Source organism: Cercospora kikuchii (assembly GCF_019650295.1).
Source record: "Cercospora kikuchii DNA, contig_00006, whole genome shotgun sequence".
Lineage (NCBI taxonomy): Eukaryota > Fungi > Ascomycota > Dothideomycetes > Mycosphaerellales > Mycosphaerellaceae > Cercospora > Cercospora kikuchii.
Window position 1 is genome coordinate 2,687,709 of NW_025408587.1, and position 18,584 is coordinate 2,706,292.

Here is an 18,584-nt window from a genome sequence, read left to right on the forward strand (position 1 = left end):
TCCTCACCACCGCCAATAGCTCTATATCGCCCCTCCGCCGACTTCACTTTGGGAACCATCCAAAATGTCCACCTCAATAGCCCGACTCAAGCTCCTCCTCCTCCACCGCCTCCCCTCTCGAACCGACACCTTCCTCACCCACCTCTCCCGCCTCCTCTCCACCGCCTCCGGCCGCGACGCCCTTCTCTGCACAGCGTTTTACACCCTCGCCTTCACGCACGCCCAACTCCTCCGTATACTGAGCCGCAAATACGAAAACCTCGCCGAAACCATCGCGCAGAACGCTTCAAAATCTCTCCTCCCAGGAGAAGCCTTCGTCGCAACAATCGAACCTCCACATCTCCAACTCACAGAAACTTGCGTCGCAGTCAAAAGCCTCGGAGACGCGATAGACGAAGTCCGAACATTTTGGCGTTTACGCGGGTTAGTCGACATTTACGCCGCTGCGAGAGAGAATTATTTGCGACCGAGTCGCGATCCCGTGTTGAAGAGTATTGTTTGGGCGAAGATTTTGGCGCAGACGGGTTATCAGTTTTATGAGAATGCGGCGTATTTGGTGAAGAAGGGGGTGTTGAGGTCGGAGCGGTTTGCGAAGAGGGAGACGGGGTGGTGGACTGTGAGTTCGCAGTTTTGGTTTGCGGATGTTTTGTTGGAGTTTGTGAGGTTGGCGAGGGTGAGGCAGTTGAGGTGGAATGAGGAGTTTGGGGCACAGCAAGTGGAGAAGGAGGGTGTGGTGGAGGTGAAGAGTAAAGAGCTGGAGGAGAAGTGGTGGTTGCAGTTGTATTCGAATTTGGGCTGGTTTCCAAATGCGGTGCATTGGGGGTGGTATGATGGGTCTGAGGAGAGTCCGATGAATGAGACGATGATTGGATTGACGGGATTTGTGCCTGGCTTCATCAACTTGAGAGCCGCGTGGGAGGCTACGGCTTGAGAGAATTCGTTATATGCGTGAAACAACGACACGACCACCTCCCACGATAGGATCAGGCTGCGGATTGCGATCCCGTCCGATTGAGATTTTGCTCCACGAGGTCCCCCCGAATTGCTCTTCGGCAAAGTATCGCGATACTGAGGCAGAGAAATGACTTGCGCAAAACGAGATCTCATCTCTGCACCAGGTACAATGATATCCGGACGTGCCTTGTCCATCAAGGCAATGATATAGCATGGTCGAATGACCGTTCGCGACGACCAGCGCAGTCGCGCCCCAACTCCAGAAACCAGGCACGAGAGTCGACACTTCAATAGTCGAATTGCTTCGATCATGCATCATATATGATATCTACATGTTCTCTCCTGCACCAACGAAGATCTAACGAAGATCTCCTACTTCTTCGCAGCCGTATCCTGTCCCTCATCATTATTCTTCGCGCTCCTCGTCTTTCTCGTCTGTTCCTGGTTCTCGCTTCCACCTTCGGTTTCTTTGTTGCTCCCTACGTCTCCTGCTGGGATCTTCTGGGCTGTGGGGGATGTAAGGCGGTCGGAGCCATCTGAAGATGGAAGTTAGTTGAGAAACAAAGGGTATGTGATACGTGGGATGTGGGATGGACGGGAGGAGAGATTTACTATCGTCCACAGGACCAGGACCTGTAGGCTCGAGACGTGGGTTTACTTCGCCGGTGTTGGGGTTTGGCATTTTGATATATCTGAGGGAGATGAAGGTGTTGGGTTGGTGACGATGTTTGAGTGGAAGTGTGAGAGTGCGGTTCAATGAGACACAGTCGCGTGATTGAGCGCCATTGAATATGTACACATCTACGTGATGTACAGTTATTACGTCGATGCGACGTAGGCTACATGTATATCTCGTCGTCATGTCCACGCATCTCGGTACGAAGCTTAAGCTCCACAGCAGCTTCTTGGCTCTACAGTAGTAAATTTCCTTCACTGCGTTCGGGTGGCATGTCTTTTCTGGCTCCCCTTTACGCGATGATCGCAAAGCAGATGAGAGACTGTAGAAATCATTACCATTTCTCCTTGACCACATCGATCCCCACCCGACGACGAAGCGACTTGTATTCATCCGCAATTGATTTGTCCGAGTTCTTGATCTGTTAGACAACTTCGTCAGCCTTTAACGTCAATGATCGGGCAACATAGGAGACGCAACATACCTCATCGTGCATCTTGTCTAGCTCTTCGTGTGTCATCCACACTTTGTAGCATTCCACAAAAAAGAACTCGTGAAACTGAACTTCCCACTGTACAGCATCAATTTTGACATCAGAGAAGCCAGCGTCTGTGAACCAGTTGAACGCGAACTGACGAAGCTCGTTGTTGTTCGCTTTGAATTGAGCCAAAGCGTACTCGTCGGGTGTCGAGTTGAAAACTCTCAACTTATTACGGTGGACCAGTTTCAGGGCGGTGATTGCTTTACGATTCTTCGATGACAGGCTCGCGAGCCACTTCCTGGTGAGATGTTCTGAGACTCCTGGAACGAGACTCGTGTGAAAGGTAAACCTCCCGTAGTAGAAGGCGGATACTGCTCGACGGCTGACAGGGCTGAAGGATAGCTGCCATGGTGGCTTGTAATGGAAGTTGATCGAAACGATATCGTTGTTAACCGAAAGCTGCTCTTCTTCAAGAGTTGACATGAGCTTGTGTTCGAGAATGGAGTACGTGAGTTCTTGAGGGAGAGCGCGGATCCGAGCGACAAGACGCGCATAGTCTTGGGACTTGACCTCCATGGCGTCCGTCGTGTTGTTGATGGGAGGAGGTGATATGCTGCCGTTGAGGATGAGCGCTGTAGCTGCAAGTGCAATCTAGCGGCGGGCGGTATTGGGAGACCAGGAGAGGTTTTAGAGCTGTCGTGAAGTACACGGCGCGTGCAAAAAAAAGCAGCCTGGCAGGGTACACCAGTGAACCTTAACGAGTGGCCTCGAGTGAAGTGCCGTGCATTCACTCGTCACATGACCACTCACCCGCGCTGGTGACTGTCGTAACCGCGAGCGAGGGCGGGTGTCCGACAATGGTGCTTGCTTTAGTGGTTATGGCCTAAACCTCCATAGCAGGGCGGCAGCTGGGCACATACTGACCCAGCCGCTGAATCGAGAACGATTGTTTTGTCTTTCGTATGCAATATTGCCGTTGATTCCTGTGCTTACACATTCGTATAACTTATGGTGATGGGTGTATATTCGGAGCGTTTCTGCTGAGTCCGCTCGATGGGATTAATTAAGCCGGCCGGTCGGCGCCCAGGTTTGTCGAATGCTGGAGATGGGCTAGGAAAGACCACGTTCCGCTGAAGTGAAGACCGCTGTAACTTCCCCACAGCGAGCATGCGATGAGCGCAGAGTCGTGTCTTGTCTCCGGTAGCCGACAATACGCACGTCGCCGAGCTTTGCAGATGCCAAGCGACAAGGCTCTGGGCTGGAGATGATAAACCCAGGGACAGCGTTCGGCTCCAATCTTCAGCATGCTGTGAGCCTTTGGACTGGCGGATACCCGAGGTGCGGTCTCTTCGCCGAGCGCGGGATACCAGAGACCGTCTCTTCCTCTGCAGTTTCGCGTTATGCGTGCCGCCGAGCTTACAAATGGGTAAGGAAAAGGCTGCTCGTAGGAATCGAGATTAGCACATGCCCAGTCCGACGTGTTCCTTCAGTCACCTTCTCTCAAAGGGTCCTTCCATCTCTTCTTCTGCTTCGTGCTTCCATATCTCTCAACTCCATGCTGCTCTTCCTCGAAATTTTGCTTGATCACTTTCGGCCACGGCTTGCAGATATCGATCTTCTCGCGCGGGTACATGATCTCCAAGAAGCAGAAGATGAGATAGTCGACGATGGCGACCAGGACAAAAAGCTTTCCAGCCCAAACTCCGCAGCCGTAGTATCTCTTCAGCCGGTCCATGAGGGCAAAAGAGATATTGTGCTGAGCGGGAAGGCCGTAGTGCTTGAACTCTTCGTCATAGTATCCTTCGTTGTCTGGTGCGGATGGCGTGCCTGTGATCAGGTCGTACACTCGTTCTGTTCGTCGTGCGATGTCGCTCCAGCTGTACATATTCTTGACCAAGTCATGGAATTTGTCGCGCCTCACAGACTTTGAAGTGAGGATTCCGACCGCATCAGTGACGCCACGTACCACATCTTCGACTTCAGGAAGGACAAAAACCGTCATGTTCGAGGGGAGGACCTCCGGAACACCACCGACTCGAGTCGCGACTACCATCAGGCCGCAAGAAGCTGCTTCAACGAGCACAGTGCCGAAGGCCTCAGTCAATGAGGTGCTGAGGAACATGTGACCTCGCACCATGATGTCGCGGACCTCTTCATGTCGAATGCTACCCAATAGCATGACGCGTGCTTGGCCAGAAGGTGTGTAGACGAGCTGTTGCGGAAGAGAGTCCAGGGTCTGTTCCAAGTCAATCGCCTTTGGCCCGCTTCCCGCAATCAGGAAGCGCAAGTTTGGGTGCGACCGGAGCAGTAAAGGTATTGCAGAGATGAGCAGATCTGTGCCCTTATTGTAGAACAGTCGCGATACCACGACAATCGTTATCGGATCGCCTGGTCCAACAAGCTTGCTCGGATCTGGTGGATGCGGAAGGTAGACATCTTTCTTGCTGCGATGCTTGAAGTTTTCGGCCTCAGAAGGCGAGTAAGGCCGGAAGTCGTGGGGCACAACGGCATTCGGTATGACCGATACTGCTAGAGGGTTCAAAGAGGCTCGCAGCGTAGTATTCTCCTTGCAGGTGTGACTGACGCAGATGACATGTGCCACATCACTCAAGCTGAACTTAAGCAGCTTGTTGGCCATGATGCTGCCGGCATCACTGAATCCGAACAGACTATGATCTGTGAAGACAGTGTGCATTCCCATAGTGCGAGCATGAAGTATCGCCTCGTGGCATAGATTGCTGAGGGAAGCATGGCCGTGAACAATCTGGATCTGCTCTCTGATGAAGATCTGACGTAGGATTGGGAATGACGAGAAGACCGTGGGGAACGTGGTGGACCGATAGACAACCCAGTGTGGCAGATGGTATACCTTGAGTCGATTCGTCAAGTAGCGTACACCTGAGCGCTTTGGAGAGTCGTAAGCGTGGGTGATGATAATGACATTGTGCCCGCGATCGATCAGTTTCTGATCAAAGTTAGTTGTGGCAGCGGAAAAAAGTGAGGGTTCACCGAGTATACGCTTGAAAGTTGGTAAATGTGACTTTCGACTCCTCCTGGCTGTGGGAAGAAGAAGTCCGAGACCATACTGTCCCGTTGTCAGCAAACGCCGTATTTGTTTGCCGCGGTAGCACTCACGCAATATTGTACGGCATCTTGGCAGCTATGCGTCCGACAAAGACGCGATCAGTGCGGCTGGGGGCAATCGCTGTCGCTTGATCGATCTGAGTAGAGCATATGGATTTTCATCGTCAGGACCGGTAGGGCGCGTCGCGGTAAGCTGGCGGAATGGATAATCTCGATAGCGGGTTGAGTAGTGGACATTGACAGAGAAGAGAAGGGAGGCGCGATGGTCGCCGTTGCATTAAGGTTCATTCGCTTGCTCCCGTTCGGACGCGATTTATCCTACGGTATCCCGTACAACCTTTTCTGAGCGCAACTTCTTCGATCTTGGTCTTCAGCTACTTCCGTTTGAGCATAAAGATGAACGGACTGTATAATCGGTACATACCGCCTAAGGCCACTTCGGCTGCTCAACTGGCACCCTCGCTGCCCACACCTCCGCCGACGACAGCAAAGCCGATTCCCGACCCCGAAAGTGAGAAGAAGCGCAAGCGAGAAAGGTCTGAAGAAGAAGTAGCAGAGCGCAAGGCGAAAAAGCTGCGGAAGAAAGGGATAGACCCCGCGACGATACAGCATGTCGAGACCGCGACGCAGCCTGAGTCACCAAAGTCTGAGCCAGCGAAGGGCAAAGGATCACCCTCAAAATCTGTGCCACAGCCGACAGAGGATGAAATGAAGGCTACACGTGCTGCAGCAGAAGCGCGAGGTGACTTCTCGCACGTGACAAATAAGAAGAAACGACACAAATTGGAAGCCCAGGCACGGAAAGCAGGGATACGTATGGCCGGAAAGATCGATGGGCCGAAGGAACAAGAGTTGCAACATGAACCTGCGCTAGAAGATGCAGAGAGGTTGGTTGAACAAACAGAGGCCGAGGTCGAAGTCAATATACCGGAAGATATACCTGCGGAGACAGTTCAGAATGAGCCAGCAAAGAGTTCGGATGCTCCAGATCCATCAGTTGAAAGCGTAACTCAACCGACAAAGAAGAGACGACACAAGCTAGAAGCAGTCATTGCTGGGGGCGTCGAGGCTGCGCAAGATGGAGAAAAGCCTAATATGGATGAAGATCGCCGTTCGAAGAAGCATGACACTGTGCTGGGGAAGTTCAAGAAATCTGCAAAACGATCACCGGTGCCCGAAGAGCCGCGACAAGATTCTACCAAGCCCGAGCTGGCCACTGTGGATCGCCTTGAGATACCTGACGCTGCGCCCGATGACTTCGTGTTGGACAAGGAGTCTGAGCAGCCTGAATGGCTAAGAAAACCTACACTTGTGGATTCGAGAGTGGGCAAGAAGCCGTGGGCAGAGCTGAAACTTGACCCTCTTACCTGCGACCGCTTAAGGAAGCTCACTTTTGAAGGTGCACTGCCGGTACAACAAGCGTTAGTCCCCTTGCTTATGCCTCCTGGCATCCCGGGCGCAGTATATCTGCCAGGCTCAGAAAAGGTTCTGCCTGATGTTGTCGTAAGTGCACCTACGGGAAGTGGTAAGACGGTTTCCTACCTTCTTCCCATCACCGAAGCTCTCCGTCGCGCTACTTCTGTTTCTACTCCGCGAGGTACCCTGAGCGCCGTGATTGTCGTGCCAACTCAAGAACTGGTGACGCAAGTTGCTGCAGTCGCCGAGTCTTTAAGCAAAGGCAGCAAAATCAGAGTGGGACAATCGAACAGCAAGCATAGTCTGCGAGATGAACAAAGGAAATTGGTGAAGCAAGGCAAATATTATGATTCGGCAGAGTACGAACGTTACATGGCCATCGCGGATCTTGGGCAGCCCCATGATTGTCCAGACGATGACAGGTCTCCGGAGTACGCAGCGTGGCTCGAAGCAAGTCAACCAGATTCACGGACTGAGCACCTCATCGAGACTATGCTGGACCCTTCCTGGCCGCGAGGTTTTGTGCCTACGCACGAGTCTCTCGTCAACATATTTGTGACTACGCCGCAGCGTCTACAAGATCATTTGGAGGATACGCAGGGCTTCACTTTACAACATTTGACATGGCTTGTACTCGATGAAGCTGATCGCATGCTTGACAATCAGCATCGCAGTTTTCTTGAACTGCTCAATCGCGAGACTAGTCGGGAACTTCACGTCTTCAGAGATTACTCAGGAAAGGAGCCTCTCGCTACCCAGCCACCGAGACTACGAAAAGTTGTTCTATCCGCAACGATACCATCCGATGTCAAAGTGGAGTATGCATTTCAGCTCCGGTTTCCCAAGTTGGTCGTCGAGCGTGGAGCTGAGACACAAGCCGACTCTGGTGCGGAGGCGTACGCCAAACGGGCGAATGCCAGTGGGGAAGTACAAATTACTGGAGAGCAACTCGAGCTGCCGCAAAACCTTGGAGAATTCGTTGTCCCTGTCGGAGATGGCAGCGAGAAGCCACTGGTTGCTATCGAGTTGCTCAAGTCAAGGATATTGAAGCACAGCCCAACTATCCTTGGACGAGAAACGAAAGGGTCCTCTGATGCCGTGGACGCTGATATTTCTTCTTCTGATTCTGACAGTGATGATGACGATGACATGTCGTCAGACAGCTCTGCCGATTCGGATAGCGCTTCTGAGTCTGACTCCGATAGCGACTCCTCTTCAGATGATGAGCATGAAGAAGCGCTGATCAAGAAATCGCCAAAGAAAACCGGCCTGTCTACACAAGGAGCTTCGACCACAACGCCTCCAGTAGAGTCCTCCGCTCCCACAATCCTCATCTTCACATCCAGCACCGAATCTGCGAACCGACTTACCCACCTTCTCAAGGCCCTCGTCCCATCCTGGAAACCTTACATCACCACTATTCTGAAACGTCAACCTCGACATACCAAGTTGAAACCCAGCGATCCCGCTCTCATCATCTCCACTGATCGTGCAGGCCGTGGTCTCGATAGCTTCATGGGCAGAATGTTCACTCATGTCATCCAATATGATGTCCCTCGGAGTCTGACAGACTATGTTCATCGCGTTGGACGTACGGCGAGAGCGGGACGAAGCGGTGAGGCATGGACTCTGCTTACTCATAAGCAGGCCGGATGGTTCAAGGAGGAGATTGTGAGAAGCGAGGTTTTGGTGAGAAGTGTTGGGGTCGAGGAGGTGAAGATGGCAAGGGCGGATGAGATCTTGAGAGAGGCTTATCAGGTAGCGCTGGAGAGTATGAGGGAGGCTGTTGAGGGTGGTCAAGGGAGGAAGTGAGATGCTCCATGGAGCGTTGGGAAACTCGATGGCCACTTTGAACGCAAGTGCAACTTCGCTAATACCGTGTACAAAAGTTCAACCTCTATCCTGAACACGCTACACCATTCTAATATGACTGACTGTTGTAAAATCTTCTTCTGATTGCCTTCTGTGCTGTAGCGCTCAAGTGAATGCCTCAGTTCCATCGCTATATCATGAAGCATTATTGTCAGCGCGTTGTCTCCCGAAGATGGACTCATGAGCAAGACTTACCGCATTGAAGGAATAAGTCCAAGACTGCTTGCACTCATACTTATCATTCCCGCTCCAAGTCGTGCTGATACTACCATATTTATCTCCATTCAAATACGTGCTGAACAGCGAACAGTACGTTCCGAAGGGCCAGCCGTTTTTGTGGATGTATTGACTGCAAAAACAAATTAGGTCAGCACACAGAAATCCAAAATTTTGACATCGCTCACGTGGTGTGAGTTAGAGGGTGGATTGGTGGGACTTACGCATTAAACATCTGACACTGACTCTTCCCGGCCTGAGCATTAATCGCATTCTGGAAAAGGGCATAGTTGCTGCAGACTTGAGGATTGAATGGTCCGGGGAAGAATTTTCCGCCCATGTGGTATTTGGGGGCGTTGATGCCTTTGCTGTGGCAGTTCTCGGGTGGGTTCCAGCAGTTGGAGCCTGGTGGGGGTTGGTTGTTTGGTGGTGGGGAGGGACCGTTCTTTGGTGGTGGTGGTGATGGACCGTTCTTTGGCGGTGGTGGAGGAGGACCGTTGTTGCCAGGGCCTTTTCCAGGGCCGGCGGGTCCGTTGCCTGGAGGTGGTGGTGGGTTATTGCCTGGTCCTTTGCCAGGACCGGCAGGGCCATTGCCTGGAGGTGGTGGTGGGCCGTTGCCTGGGCCAGAGGGTCCTCCGCTAGGGCCGCTTGGAGTCGAAGATGGGATGCTGCTAGAAGTGCTTGGAGTCGAAGATGGACCGCCTGAGCTTGGAGCTGTGCAAGTTGGTGGGACAGTCACATTGGTCTTATCGTAGCCTTGATTGTGAAAAGTGATGTTAGCATTGGGAAGAGATTGGAAGAGGGGACGGCGAAGAGCTCACCATTGCTAGCAGTGATGACGATCTGGAACTGCTCACGCGGCTGGCCAGTGTTCGTAGCCATCGAGGAATCAATGTTGGAACCGAAGAGCGCACAACGGAAAGAGGTCATGGAAGGTGGGTTACTATACTCTGTTAGCGCCTCATTGTTCGACTAAGCCAAGACGAAGAATGCTTACGGGCAGTCCTGTCCCCAAACTGTTGGATATCCAGGATCGTAAGTAGAATCATTGTTGGTAGGGTTCAAAGATGGGTCGCGTTCAGCGAAGATGTTCTGGGCATTGGTCAGCTGAGCGTCCAGATCAGTCTTACTCGCCGGACTTACGAAAGCAGTGCAAAGGTCCGTCTGGTCGCAAATGGACGCGCATTTCGCAGCATCGTAGCTCTTCAAGCTGTAGAGCCGAAGATACGAGCTGCCCTGGACAGAGGCATTCAAATCCTTGAAGACCTGCTTGTATTGTGTATTGTTTGCCGAAGGAATGGTGGTTGGAGCGGCATTGGCAGCCGAGTGAAGAGCAGTATAAGCAAGGAACGCTGATGGTGTATCTGGAGATGGTACAGGACCATATCCATCCGGCTGAGGAGCGCAAGGGTCAAGTGGATTAATGAAGCCACAGTATGTACCGGCTTCTGGCTGCGTGACGCAAGCCTGGCCAGCTGTCGTAGTCTTGGAGGCGGCCAACGCTGGGTCGGTCGTGTAGTGTGTCGCCAAAGCAGGGTAGTAGGGGGTGTAGCTGTTATCCTGGTACTCGCGCTTGTTGACCTGACCGGTCGCTTGAGCTGTGGCTACTCCAGAAACAGCTACACTGGTGTAGAGAGTAGCAGTTCCTGAGCCCTCTGCTTGAGCCACAGAGTCTGGACCTGAAGGTGCAGGGGTTGCAGCAGCGAGCTGTGCAACATCGAGTTGAGGAACGGGTGCAGGACTGGCAGAGACAATCGCTGCCAGCGCCGCACAGGCGAGTGCTGCTCGCTGCATGTCTGTGGACGATTGAAGTGTCGATCAAATGAGTAATACAATAAATCCAATGTCAAATGAAGGTGAAAGAGTGATGCCCGAGTAGAGCTGATAGCAGTCTCAATGAAAGTGACGATGTCCTCGATGGAGATGGATCTTTCTCTCATGCGGCCTACCCACCCTCTTATATCTCACGAACGATTTGTGACTCCAGGTCTCGACCGCGATCTGCTTCATAAACTTTCAGCGATTCCACTGCTGGCCCCTGCGAACGCCTTTGCAGTGGGGGCGTGCCTTGCAAGCACGCGGATGAATAGTGATACTAGGCTGTGAAGTCGGTCCCATGGCAAATACCGTAAGTTCGAACCATGCGAGGCGGATTCGTCATAGCGAAATGCCGTTTCGAGACATCAAGTTCCAAAAGAGGAATGAAGTGGGATCTCATGGTGACAAAAGAGCATAGCGCAAACTGCAGGGCCGATCCGGACTCGTTCTTCGATGCTGTTTTGCTTCATCACGGCGTGTCCACGTTGCTTGCGCGTCACATCGTTACTAGCGCGGTGCTCGACTCGCAGCTGTTCCTGCATAAGCCGTAGCATATCGTGGAAGAGGTGAGACATCGCCGACTGGCCGGTGCTGGCGTTCCACAGTTCCACGACTCTTGCTCGAACCTGCAGACCTCCGAACGGATCTGAAGTGCCGACTGCCATGCAGTCTGTAAAACAGAGTCGGTCGGGATGTTTAGGGCTCCGCCGACGATGTGATCTTGGGGAGGCCGAAGATCGTCAGGTACAAAGCTTGCTTTCCACGTGGCGCACGCTATCTGCCGTAACATTAAATGCTATTTCCTGCAATGTCACACTCGTTCGAGACGCAGGGCGAAACATTCGTATGGTGTTGCTGTGAGTCTGGTGTCAAGATGTCGTAGGCTGTCGAGCGCAGCATACCCCCTTTCGCTGTCCTGGATATCCTTCTGATGAAAGTGCTTCTCCCAAGTCAAGCTGATGTCAAATCCCAGTGAGTCCAGACTGACGTCGCGCGCTGAGTCGGTCGCTTTGTGAACCGTGGGTCATTTTGTGGACATTTTCGTCCAAACTCTCGTCCCTGATGTTGCTCGTGGCGTCTATACGAAGCACTGGCACGAGGCTTGTCTCAGGAGTCAAGCATTTGATATCTTGCCACAAGCTTTGTCGCTGGTTCGAGTGAAACAGCTTAGATCTCTTGGTGTTCAGCCCTTGCGCCTCGAACCAGTCTTTTGAGGTCTCGACACCGACAAATTGGAATGCCCGATTCCGGTGCCGGTTTGCGGTTTGGTATTCGGCACTCAGGTATCGTCCATGAAGTTCGCTGGGAAGCCGCCGGAGTGCGGTACCAATTTTTGCATCCCTTCGTGTCGGTATTTGGGCAAGCACGAGTCGCGCTGTTGCGACGCTGCATGTCTTTATGAAGTACTCCGGAGATCCGATGCCGATACCTGCACGACCCGCTCAGCTTCGTATGCTGAGACGGCAGGACACGCATCCGTGCTGCAGCAGTAGACGATGAGTTAGATGGCCGAAGGTGGAGGATCGATGCATTTCTCAATCAGTCCTTCCTCGTGACCCTTGCTCACTTCAATTCTCAGTCGCGACAGGCTCCCTCACCGGCAAGCTCGTAAAACCACAAAACTTCTGTCTGTCCAAGTGTGCTGCACTATCCACATACACCATCGTCTGCTGGCCCTGTCCCACATCCACATCAACCTCTCCCCACGCCACCGGCTTCTCCTCTAACCCTTCATCCCCTCTCATCGCGATACACGCTCTCTCAATCTTCCTCGAATCAGATCCAACAAAAGGCATAAACCCCATTTTCAATTTCCTCTGTCCAAAACCAATCGCAACCAGAATCATTAAAGATCCTAGAATGATGACGATCAGAATCGGCAGACACGAGAACGCCACGCGACTTTGTTCCTGTCCAGGAGGATCGATGGCAACACCTTCGCGGTAGACCACAATGCGAGAGAGGAAGAGAGATTGCGAAATGAGCCAGTGAAGAGTTGTGCTTGCGACGAGGAGTGGGATGCTGTAGCGGAAAGGCAGTTGGAGATAGTACGTCGACCTTTGCTGCCCGGTCGGTCTCGATACGCGAAGTGGTTTGTGTCGAAGGTGATAGCTGCTCCATTCTGCGCCGAGGAGCATCGAGGTGAAGAGACCATTGTACGCGAGGTAGAGAATACTGCAGATGAGCTGTGGGATATTGGCAAGGATGATACAGCCGATGAGACCTTCGAAGCCGCGTTGTGCGGGACCGGAACCGATGATAGAGCTTGGGTTCAATGTGCCGAAGCCGCTGGCTGCCAGCGAAGTTCTGGTTGAGTTGTCTATGCCTGTCCAGGTAAGGCCCTTGTGGAGATAGATTGATGCTGTGATGATGCCACCGAGACAGAGTGGAATGGTGAAGAACCAGCGCCAGGGTGATATATGTCTCCATCGAAGTGTCTTTTTTGATATCTCGCGTGCCTGCCAGTTGGATCTTGTCGGATTTGAGGTCTTCAGAAAGCTAGCAATTGCGTCTCCGATGGTGACAAGTACTGCCTCTCGATGCAGAAACAGCGCGGAAAGCATTATGATACTCTTTACGGCATTGCAGGCAATGACCACAAACAGAACTTGGACTGTGAACTGCAGCTCACATCTCGGCGTATTGATCCTGGCAAGGCAGTAGTCGATGATCCGGTTGTTGGCGCTCCAGCGATCGGGATGAGAGCGAATCCATTCCTCGTTTCCACCCGGAAACACCCAGTCCATAGACGTTGGCCCAAGTTCATCCCATGGTCCCCGCCGCCACCTGTCATGGTCGATGGTACTCCACCATAGAAAGGTCCTGTTGTCTTGCTCTGGAGACGGACTTGTGATGAGCAAGACGTCACCGTAACCACTAATATAGTGCTGTCCATACTTCGCCATACACTCTGAATTGTCGAATCTTTGCACCGAACTATCGTTGCGGAAGTTTTCGCTGAACCACTTTTGCTTCTCTCGGAGATAATCATAGGACGGCCCATAGTCCCGTTTCAGCTCATCTCGTATGTACGGAACGTATCTACCGCTGGCGTTGTAGGTGTACAGACGTTCGAAGTCCCCATCGTACTCGGGGAGATTAGTGGCGTTGAAGGGCGCGCCGTCCAACCAGTTCTCATCGGCCAAGAAGATGTCTGACAAGACGATCAGTTGCGAAAGGCCACTTTGAAGCTGGCGACTTACCGTAGACGTTATTGTCAATCGTCTTGAAGATGGCAGAGTTATAGAGTAAGTGAATCGGTATGCTTGTAAGAGCCAGTATCCAAATAGCCCAGGTCCGCCACGCTGAGACTTTGCCCGTAACATTGCTCAAACTCAGCAGGCCAATGTCGACTGACTCGTCCTTCGCGTGTGCTTTGTCGATTTCATTTCGTGTTGGAGCTGCCAATGATTGCATCGTATGGTTCGAGGCTGAAAGCATCGCTGAGCTCAAGACGTTGATGACAACGTGTAGACCAGTTGACCATGCATCTACGGCATCGCATGAACCTTCAAAAATTGTGCCGATGCCTGCCATCATACTGCCCGCAAACTGTTGAAAAGCGACCACCGTGAGGACTACGTTCGTGAGGAGCACAGCGCAGCACAAGGCTGCGGACGCAGCAACGCCTGCCTTCCAGGTCTTCCATCGCGAACGGGGCTTGGACTTTGGCGTCTCGGCTTCGTGTACTGCTTGTAGGTCAGTCTCATGTACGAGTGCTTCCTCTTTGGCGGGAACCGCAGAGTATGTGAAGGCAGAGGCCATGCTGCATGTCTGCACCAGAACTATGGCGGAGGCGGGGCCGCTTCACTTATGCAGACGCGATGGAGAGGAGACGAGTCCGAGGTGCTGTTCACAGCCAGGCTGGGCAGCCAAGACGAGGCTTGCATAGAAGGGCCGCATACCGCGAGCATAAATACAGGCCAACCAGTAGAGACGCTCGCTTTTCTTGTTGGTGGCAGTAGAATTTCACTTGGCAAGAGGGCGATGCGAAGGATTGAGGCACATGGCCAGCATACTTTGATGTATCTTTAGACACTAAAGACGGTATTCTTGCTGAATCGGATTGCTCGTGAGGTTTGCCATGGTCTGCACTGTTTGTATGATATGGTATAAGCAAAGTCGTTACGAAGTCCGCGAAAGTGAAACGACTCTACACGGTCAGCAGTAGATACTAGGACGATTTGTCCCTCATTGTACCTCCACGATGCCGCCTCCACGGAAGGCGACACGGGCGGTGCGCCAGCACGTTTGTATGGCGTTGCTGCGGACTGGACGACTTTGAGCGGTACTTGGAAAGAGTTTTTTCTTCGTGCTGGCGCATGAGAAGCAAACACTAGCGACTTTGACGTCTGGTCGTGGGGTTGCAGGTGGCAGTGGAGGATGTAGCAGTCAGAGAGGAGGAGAGTGAGAAGTTGAAGGAAGTGGGTCGATAAACATATTGACCAAGATTGACTGTGTGCTCATCAATGTGAGCGGCACTAATTCCGTCGAACGGCCGGACTTCGTCACTTGTCTCGATGACTTTTGTTCGACAACCACAACCACCATCATGATACCACCGACCGGCGCTGCATGTCTGTAGCAGCGGAACTTCGACATCTTTTACGACGAGCCGGTTCTCGATCACCAATCTCAACTTCATTCACACCATACCGCTACGCCGTCACAATGGCTTCCGCAAAACTTGAAGGCCGCGCCTTCTACGAGTCTATCGGCTCGCCGAAATATGTCGTTGCACCAATGGTCGATCAATCCGAGTTCGCGTGGCGACTGCTCACTCGCTCCTTTCTTCCACCAGAGCTGCGATCCAGCATCCTCTGCTATACACCCATGTTCCACGCGAAACTCTTCTCCGACAACCCCAAATACCGGGCGAATCACTTCGAGCCTCTCAAGCCGCCCATCACCATGGCTGATCCTCCAGACGCAGAGCACCTAAAGACAATGGGCGAAGAGGACAAGTACTTGGACGGCAATCCGAAGATCGATCGACCTCTCTTCGTCCAATTCTGTGCAAACGATCCAGACCTTTTCTTGAAGGCTGCACAGATGGTTGCTCCCTACTGTGATGCTGTGGACTTGAATCTGGGATGTCCGCAAGGAATTGCTAAGAGGGGTAATTATGGCGCATTTCTGCAAGAAGACTGGGATACCATTTACAAATTGATCAACAATCTGCACAAAAACTTGGATATTCCGGTGACAGCCAAATTTAGGGTTCAAGAGACGAAAGAGAAGACGTTGGAGTATGCAAAGATGATTCTATCCGCGGGCGCGAGTATCATAACAGTGCATGGGCGACAGCGACATCAGAAAGGGCATGAGACAGGGCTGGCAGATTGGTCTGTGATTCGATATCTGCGAGAGCAGCTTCCGAAAGAGACTGTGATCTTTGCAAATGGCAACATTTTGCAGCATGACGATATTGAGAAGTGCCTCGACGCGACAGGCGCAGATGCAGTGATGAGCGCAGAGGGGAATCTGTACGATCCGAGCATCTTTGGTTCAGCACCACCTGTCGGTGAAGAAGGAAGAGAATACTGGCGAGGACGGGATGGCAAAGGAGGCTACAGAGCAGACGCCGTCCTGAGACGTTATCTGGACATCATACACAAGTACGTCCTCCACCAAGATCCACCTCAACGTGAGGAGTTATTTCTGCCCTCAGATTCGCAGGCTGAGACCAATGGGAACGCGAATGGTCTCAAGAGAGGCGCCGAGGACGAGGTAGATGGACAAGCGCCCACAAAGAAACAGAAGCGTGAGGCCGCCAAGGAAAAGAAGAAGAACGGAGTGAAACACGAGAAGTGCACGAATCCGAATCTCTCTGCCATGCAGCCGCACTGCTTCCATATTTTGCGATCTCTCGTAGGCACACACCATGATGTCCGAGACGCTTTGGCCCGATCGAAGGCTGGCGATATCGATGCATATGAGAATGTGTTGAAGTTGACCCAAGCTGCTGTCAAGCAGGGACTTCTGGAGTACGAGAAAGATCCAGCAAATTTCGAGAATCCAGATGTGGCAGACGAGGAGGATACAGACCCTGCGCTGTCAAGTACTGCAGCTGTACGGCGATGCAAGCGACCTTTCTGGGTATGCCAACCATACGTGCGACCGCTACCGAAGGAGGCGCTGGAGAAAGGCAGCCTTCAGTTGAGCAAGAAAGAAATAGCGCGACTGGCTGCGGAAAAAGCAGGGAAGGAGAAGGCAGGAGTGTCGGCTGAGGGAAATGTCGAGATTGTGAAGACCGCCGTGCCAGAGAGCTCGACGGACGGCTCTGCATCGAAAACGGAGATTAGCGCGAATGGACATGCGAACACGAATGGAACTACCACGAAGATCAATACCGGCGATTCGACAAAAACGACATCTGCCGCGGAAGAGCGGACTGAGATACCCAAGGCAGGTATGGTCATGGGCTGAGATCAGATGCAATGAAAACATCTTGCATCTTGCACGGAAAGAGGTATTGTGCACCAACACTTCTCTTCTTCTCAACTTCAATTGCACTATCTAATTCTGCTATTTGCCCATACTCAAACGTTCGAGTAAAGTATCCTGATGCAAGCCCTGGCTCGATCAGAGCTCGATTGCAAGGTGCTCGATTGCAAGGTGCGGTGGCCGCTGACCTCGCAGCATGGCCCACGAGGACCGAGGTCCCATGTTGTACAAGATGCGGCGTCTGCGACCGCTTGACGAATGCCGTGCATTCTCTACCAGCAGACTCAGAATCAAGAGTGGGTGTTCAGCTGGAGGTCGCTGTGAACATTCCATCGAAGCGTAGTCGTACGGTCCGGGACGATCTTGGAAGGTTGCTCAGCGTGCCAGTAGAGCCCAACTTGAGAGACGACTGAGGTCAAAGCAGCTGAAACATACAGCTCGCAACGAAGTTGACGCGTGAAGATTTCCCATCTGACCCTTCGGCATCACTGCGGCTCGGGGACTCGCCAGCCAGTCAGCATCACTGGTCACTTAGCGTTATGCAAAGCGTTACTGCACTAGGAAATCGCTTATGGCGCCTATGTCTTGCCTATGCGACGCGAGTACGGACAACACGCGCTATTGCGCTATAGCAAAGAATTCGATTTGCTGCGCCCAGAACTAGATCGCAGCGTGCCCAGCAGCTACTGCAACACGATGGGCGGTAAGCCGTGCCACGCGTCTGCTTCCTGAATATAAGAGCGGCGATGAATCCGCTCGACTTCAAACAAAAGTCCAACCAGTCCCTCGTGAATACGATTCATACCATCAACATGAAATGCTTCTCCACCCTCGCTGCCGCCAGCCTTCTCGGCTTGGCCACCGCCGTTGACATGTCAGCTTACGTCGCTGGCGAAGGCGTCGACGCTGAGTTTAAAAATTATCTCGATGTGTACGGCCCTCTCTATACACCATTTCCACTCCAAACTGACCACCTCTATTTGCTTCATCCAGTCTCTACTACGAAGCCGAACTCTCCACCGCCACAACCGGTTTCACAGACTTCTTCATCCCCAATGGCAAACTCATCGTCCGCGGTAGAACTGCCACCGGTTCAGCCGACATCTTGGCGTTTAAGCAACAACTCATGCCACCGAACGGAAACAAGCACTGGAATCATTTGCCCAATGTCACGACAGTCGTCGAAGACTCCGCAGAGCGCAAGACTTTCCATGTTTTGGGATTGATCGATACGACGTATGATGGGGGAAACTGCAGTAGGGCTTAGTAAGTTTTATTCCGATTTGATGTTGGGCAGGAACTTGTTTCGGATCATGTGGAGACGGAAGGTTCTTGGCTGATGATGCTAATGATTTCAAAGTTATGTTAGTGAATTCCCGATTCAGAAGAGGGTGGATGGGACGATTGATTTCACGCCCAAGAAGGGGAATTTGATTGAGTATAATGATATTGATATCAACCCTTTGGTGTCGCCGACGGATATTCCGTGTGAGTGATGTGGCATTGTCGACCGAGGGGCGATGAAGTCGAGCTGGAGAGGGTATAATTGCTGGAGGCATGACGAGACGTTGTCACGAGGGAATTGAAATCTTCAAGAATGATGTGGCGAAACGCAGCTGG

At 52.4% G+C, this 18,584-nt stretch overlaps 9 protein-coding genes across 9 annotated transcripts; 4 read left to right on the top strand and 5 right to left on the bottom strand.

The window, feature by feature from the left end:
- Positions 1–64: 64 nt before the first annotated feature.
- Positions 65–931, top strand: CKM354_000997600 (uncharacterized protein; the record flags this gene model as incomplete). Its single annotated transcript, XM_044805420.1, has 1 exon — positions 65–931. The coding sequence occupies one exon, from the start codon at positions 65–67 to the stop codon at positions 929–931; it is 867 nt and encodes a 288-aa protein (XP_044661355.1).
- A 395-nt stretch (positions 932–1,326) lies between these two features.
- Positions 1,327–1,636, bottom strand: CKM354_000997700 (uncharacterized protein; the record flags this gene model as incomplete). Its single annotated transcript, XM_044805421.1, has 2 exons — positions 1,327–1,490; positions 1,567–1,636. The coding sequence occupies 2 exons, from the start codon at positions 1,634–1,636 to the stop codon at positions 1,327–1,329; spliced, it is 234 nt and encodes a 77-aa protein (XP_044661356.1).
- Positions 1,637–1,964: 328 nt separating this feature from the next.
- On the bottom strand, positions 1,965–2,687 carry CKM354_000997800 (uncharacterized protein; the record flags this gene model as incomplete). The annotated part of the gene is made up of 2 exons (XM_044805422.1): positions 1,965–2,051; positions 2,115–2,687. The coding sequence occupies 2 exons, from the start codon at positions 2,685–2,687 to the stop codon at positions 1,965–1,967; spliced, it is 660 nt and encodes a 219-aa protein (XP_044661357.1).
- Positions 2,688–3,597: 910 nt separating this feature from the next.
- On the bottom strand, positions 3,598–5,263 carry CKM354_000997900 (phosphatidylinositol N-acetylglucosaminyltransferase SPT14; the record flags this gene model as incomplete). Its single annotated transcript, XM_044805423.1, has 3 exons — positions 3,598–5,076; positions 5,130–5,196; positions 5,247–5,263. The coding sequence occupies 3 exons, from the start codon at positions 5,261–5,263 to the stop codon at positions 3,598–3,600; spliced, it is 1,563 nt and encodes a 520-aa protein (XP_044661358.1).
- A 328-nt stretch (positions 5,264–5,591) lies between these two features.
- CKM354_000998000 (uncharacterized protein) lies at positions 5,592–8,423 on the top strand (the record flags this gene model as incomplete). Its single annotated transcript, XM_044805424.1, has 1 exon — positions 5,592–8,423. The coding sequence occupies one exon, from the start codon at positions 5,592–5,594 to the stop codon at positions 8,421–8,423; it is 2,832 nt and encodes a 943-aa protein (XP_044661359.1).
- A 195-nt stretch (positions 8,424–8,618) lies between these two features.
- Positions 8,619–10,493, bottom strand: CKM354_000998100 (uncharacterized protein; the record flags this gene model as incomplete). The annotated part of the gene is made up of 5 exons (XM_044805425.1): positions 8,619–8,832; positions 8,924–9,455; positions 9,521–9,642; positions 9,697–9,791; positions 9,843–10,493. 5 exons carry the CDS (start codon positions 10,491–10,493, stop codon positions 8,619–8,621), a joined length of 1,614 nt encoding a protein of 537 aa, XP_044661360.1.
- A 1,592-nt stretch (positions 10,494–12,085) lies between these two features.
- On the bottom strand, positions 12,086–14,282 carry CKM354_000998200 (uncharacterized protein; the record flags this gene model as incomplete). The annotated part of the gene is made up of 2 exons (XM_044805426.1): positions 12,086–13,671; positions 13,721–14,282. The coding sequence occupies 2 exons, from the start codon at positions 14,280–14,282 to the stop codon at positions 12,086–12,088; spliced, it is 2,148 nt and encodes a 715-aa protein (XP_044661361.1).
- A 906-nt stretch (positions 14,283–15,188) lies between these two features.
- CKM354_000998300 (tRNA dihydrouridine synthase) lies at positions 15,189–16,946 on the top strand (the record flags this gene model as incomplete). The annotated part of the gene is made up of 1 exon (XM_044805427.1): positions 15,189–16,946. The coding sequence occupies one exon, from the start codon at positions 15,189–15,191 to the stop codon at positions 16,944–16,946; it is 1,758 nt and encodes a 585-aa protein (XP_044661362.1).
- An 830-nt stretch (positions 16,947–17,776) lies between these two features.
- Positions 17,777–18,460, top strand: CKM354_000998400 (uncharacterized protein; the record flags this gene model as incomplete). The annotated part of the gene is made up of 3 exons (XM_044805428.1): positions 17,777–17,895; positions 17,958–18,230; positions 18,325–18,460. 3 exons carry the CDS (start codon positions 17,777–17,779, stop codon positions 18,458–18,460), a joined length of 528 nt encoding a protein of 175 aa, XP_044661363.1.
- Between the last annotated feature and the right edge of the window lie 124 nt (positions 18,461–18,584).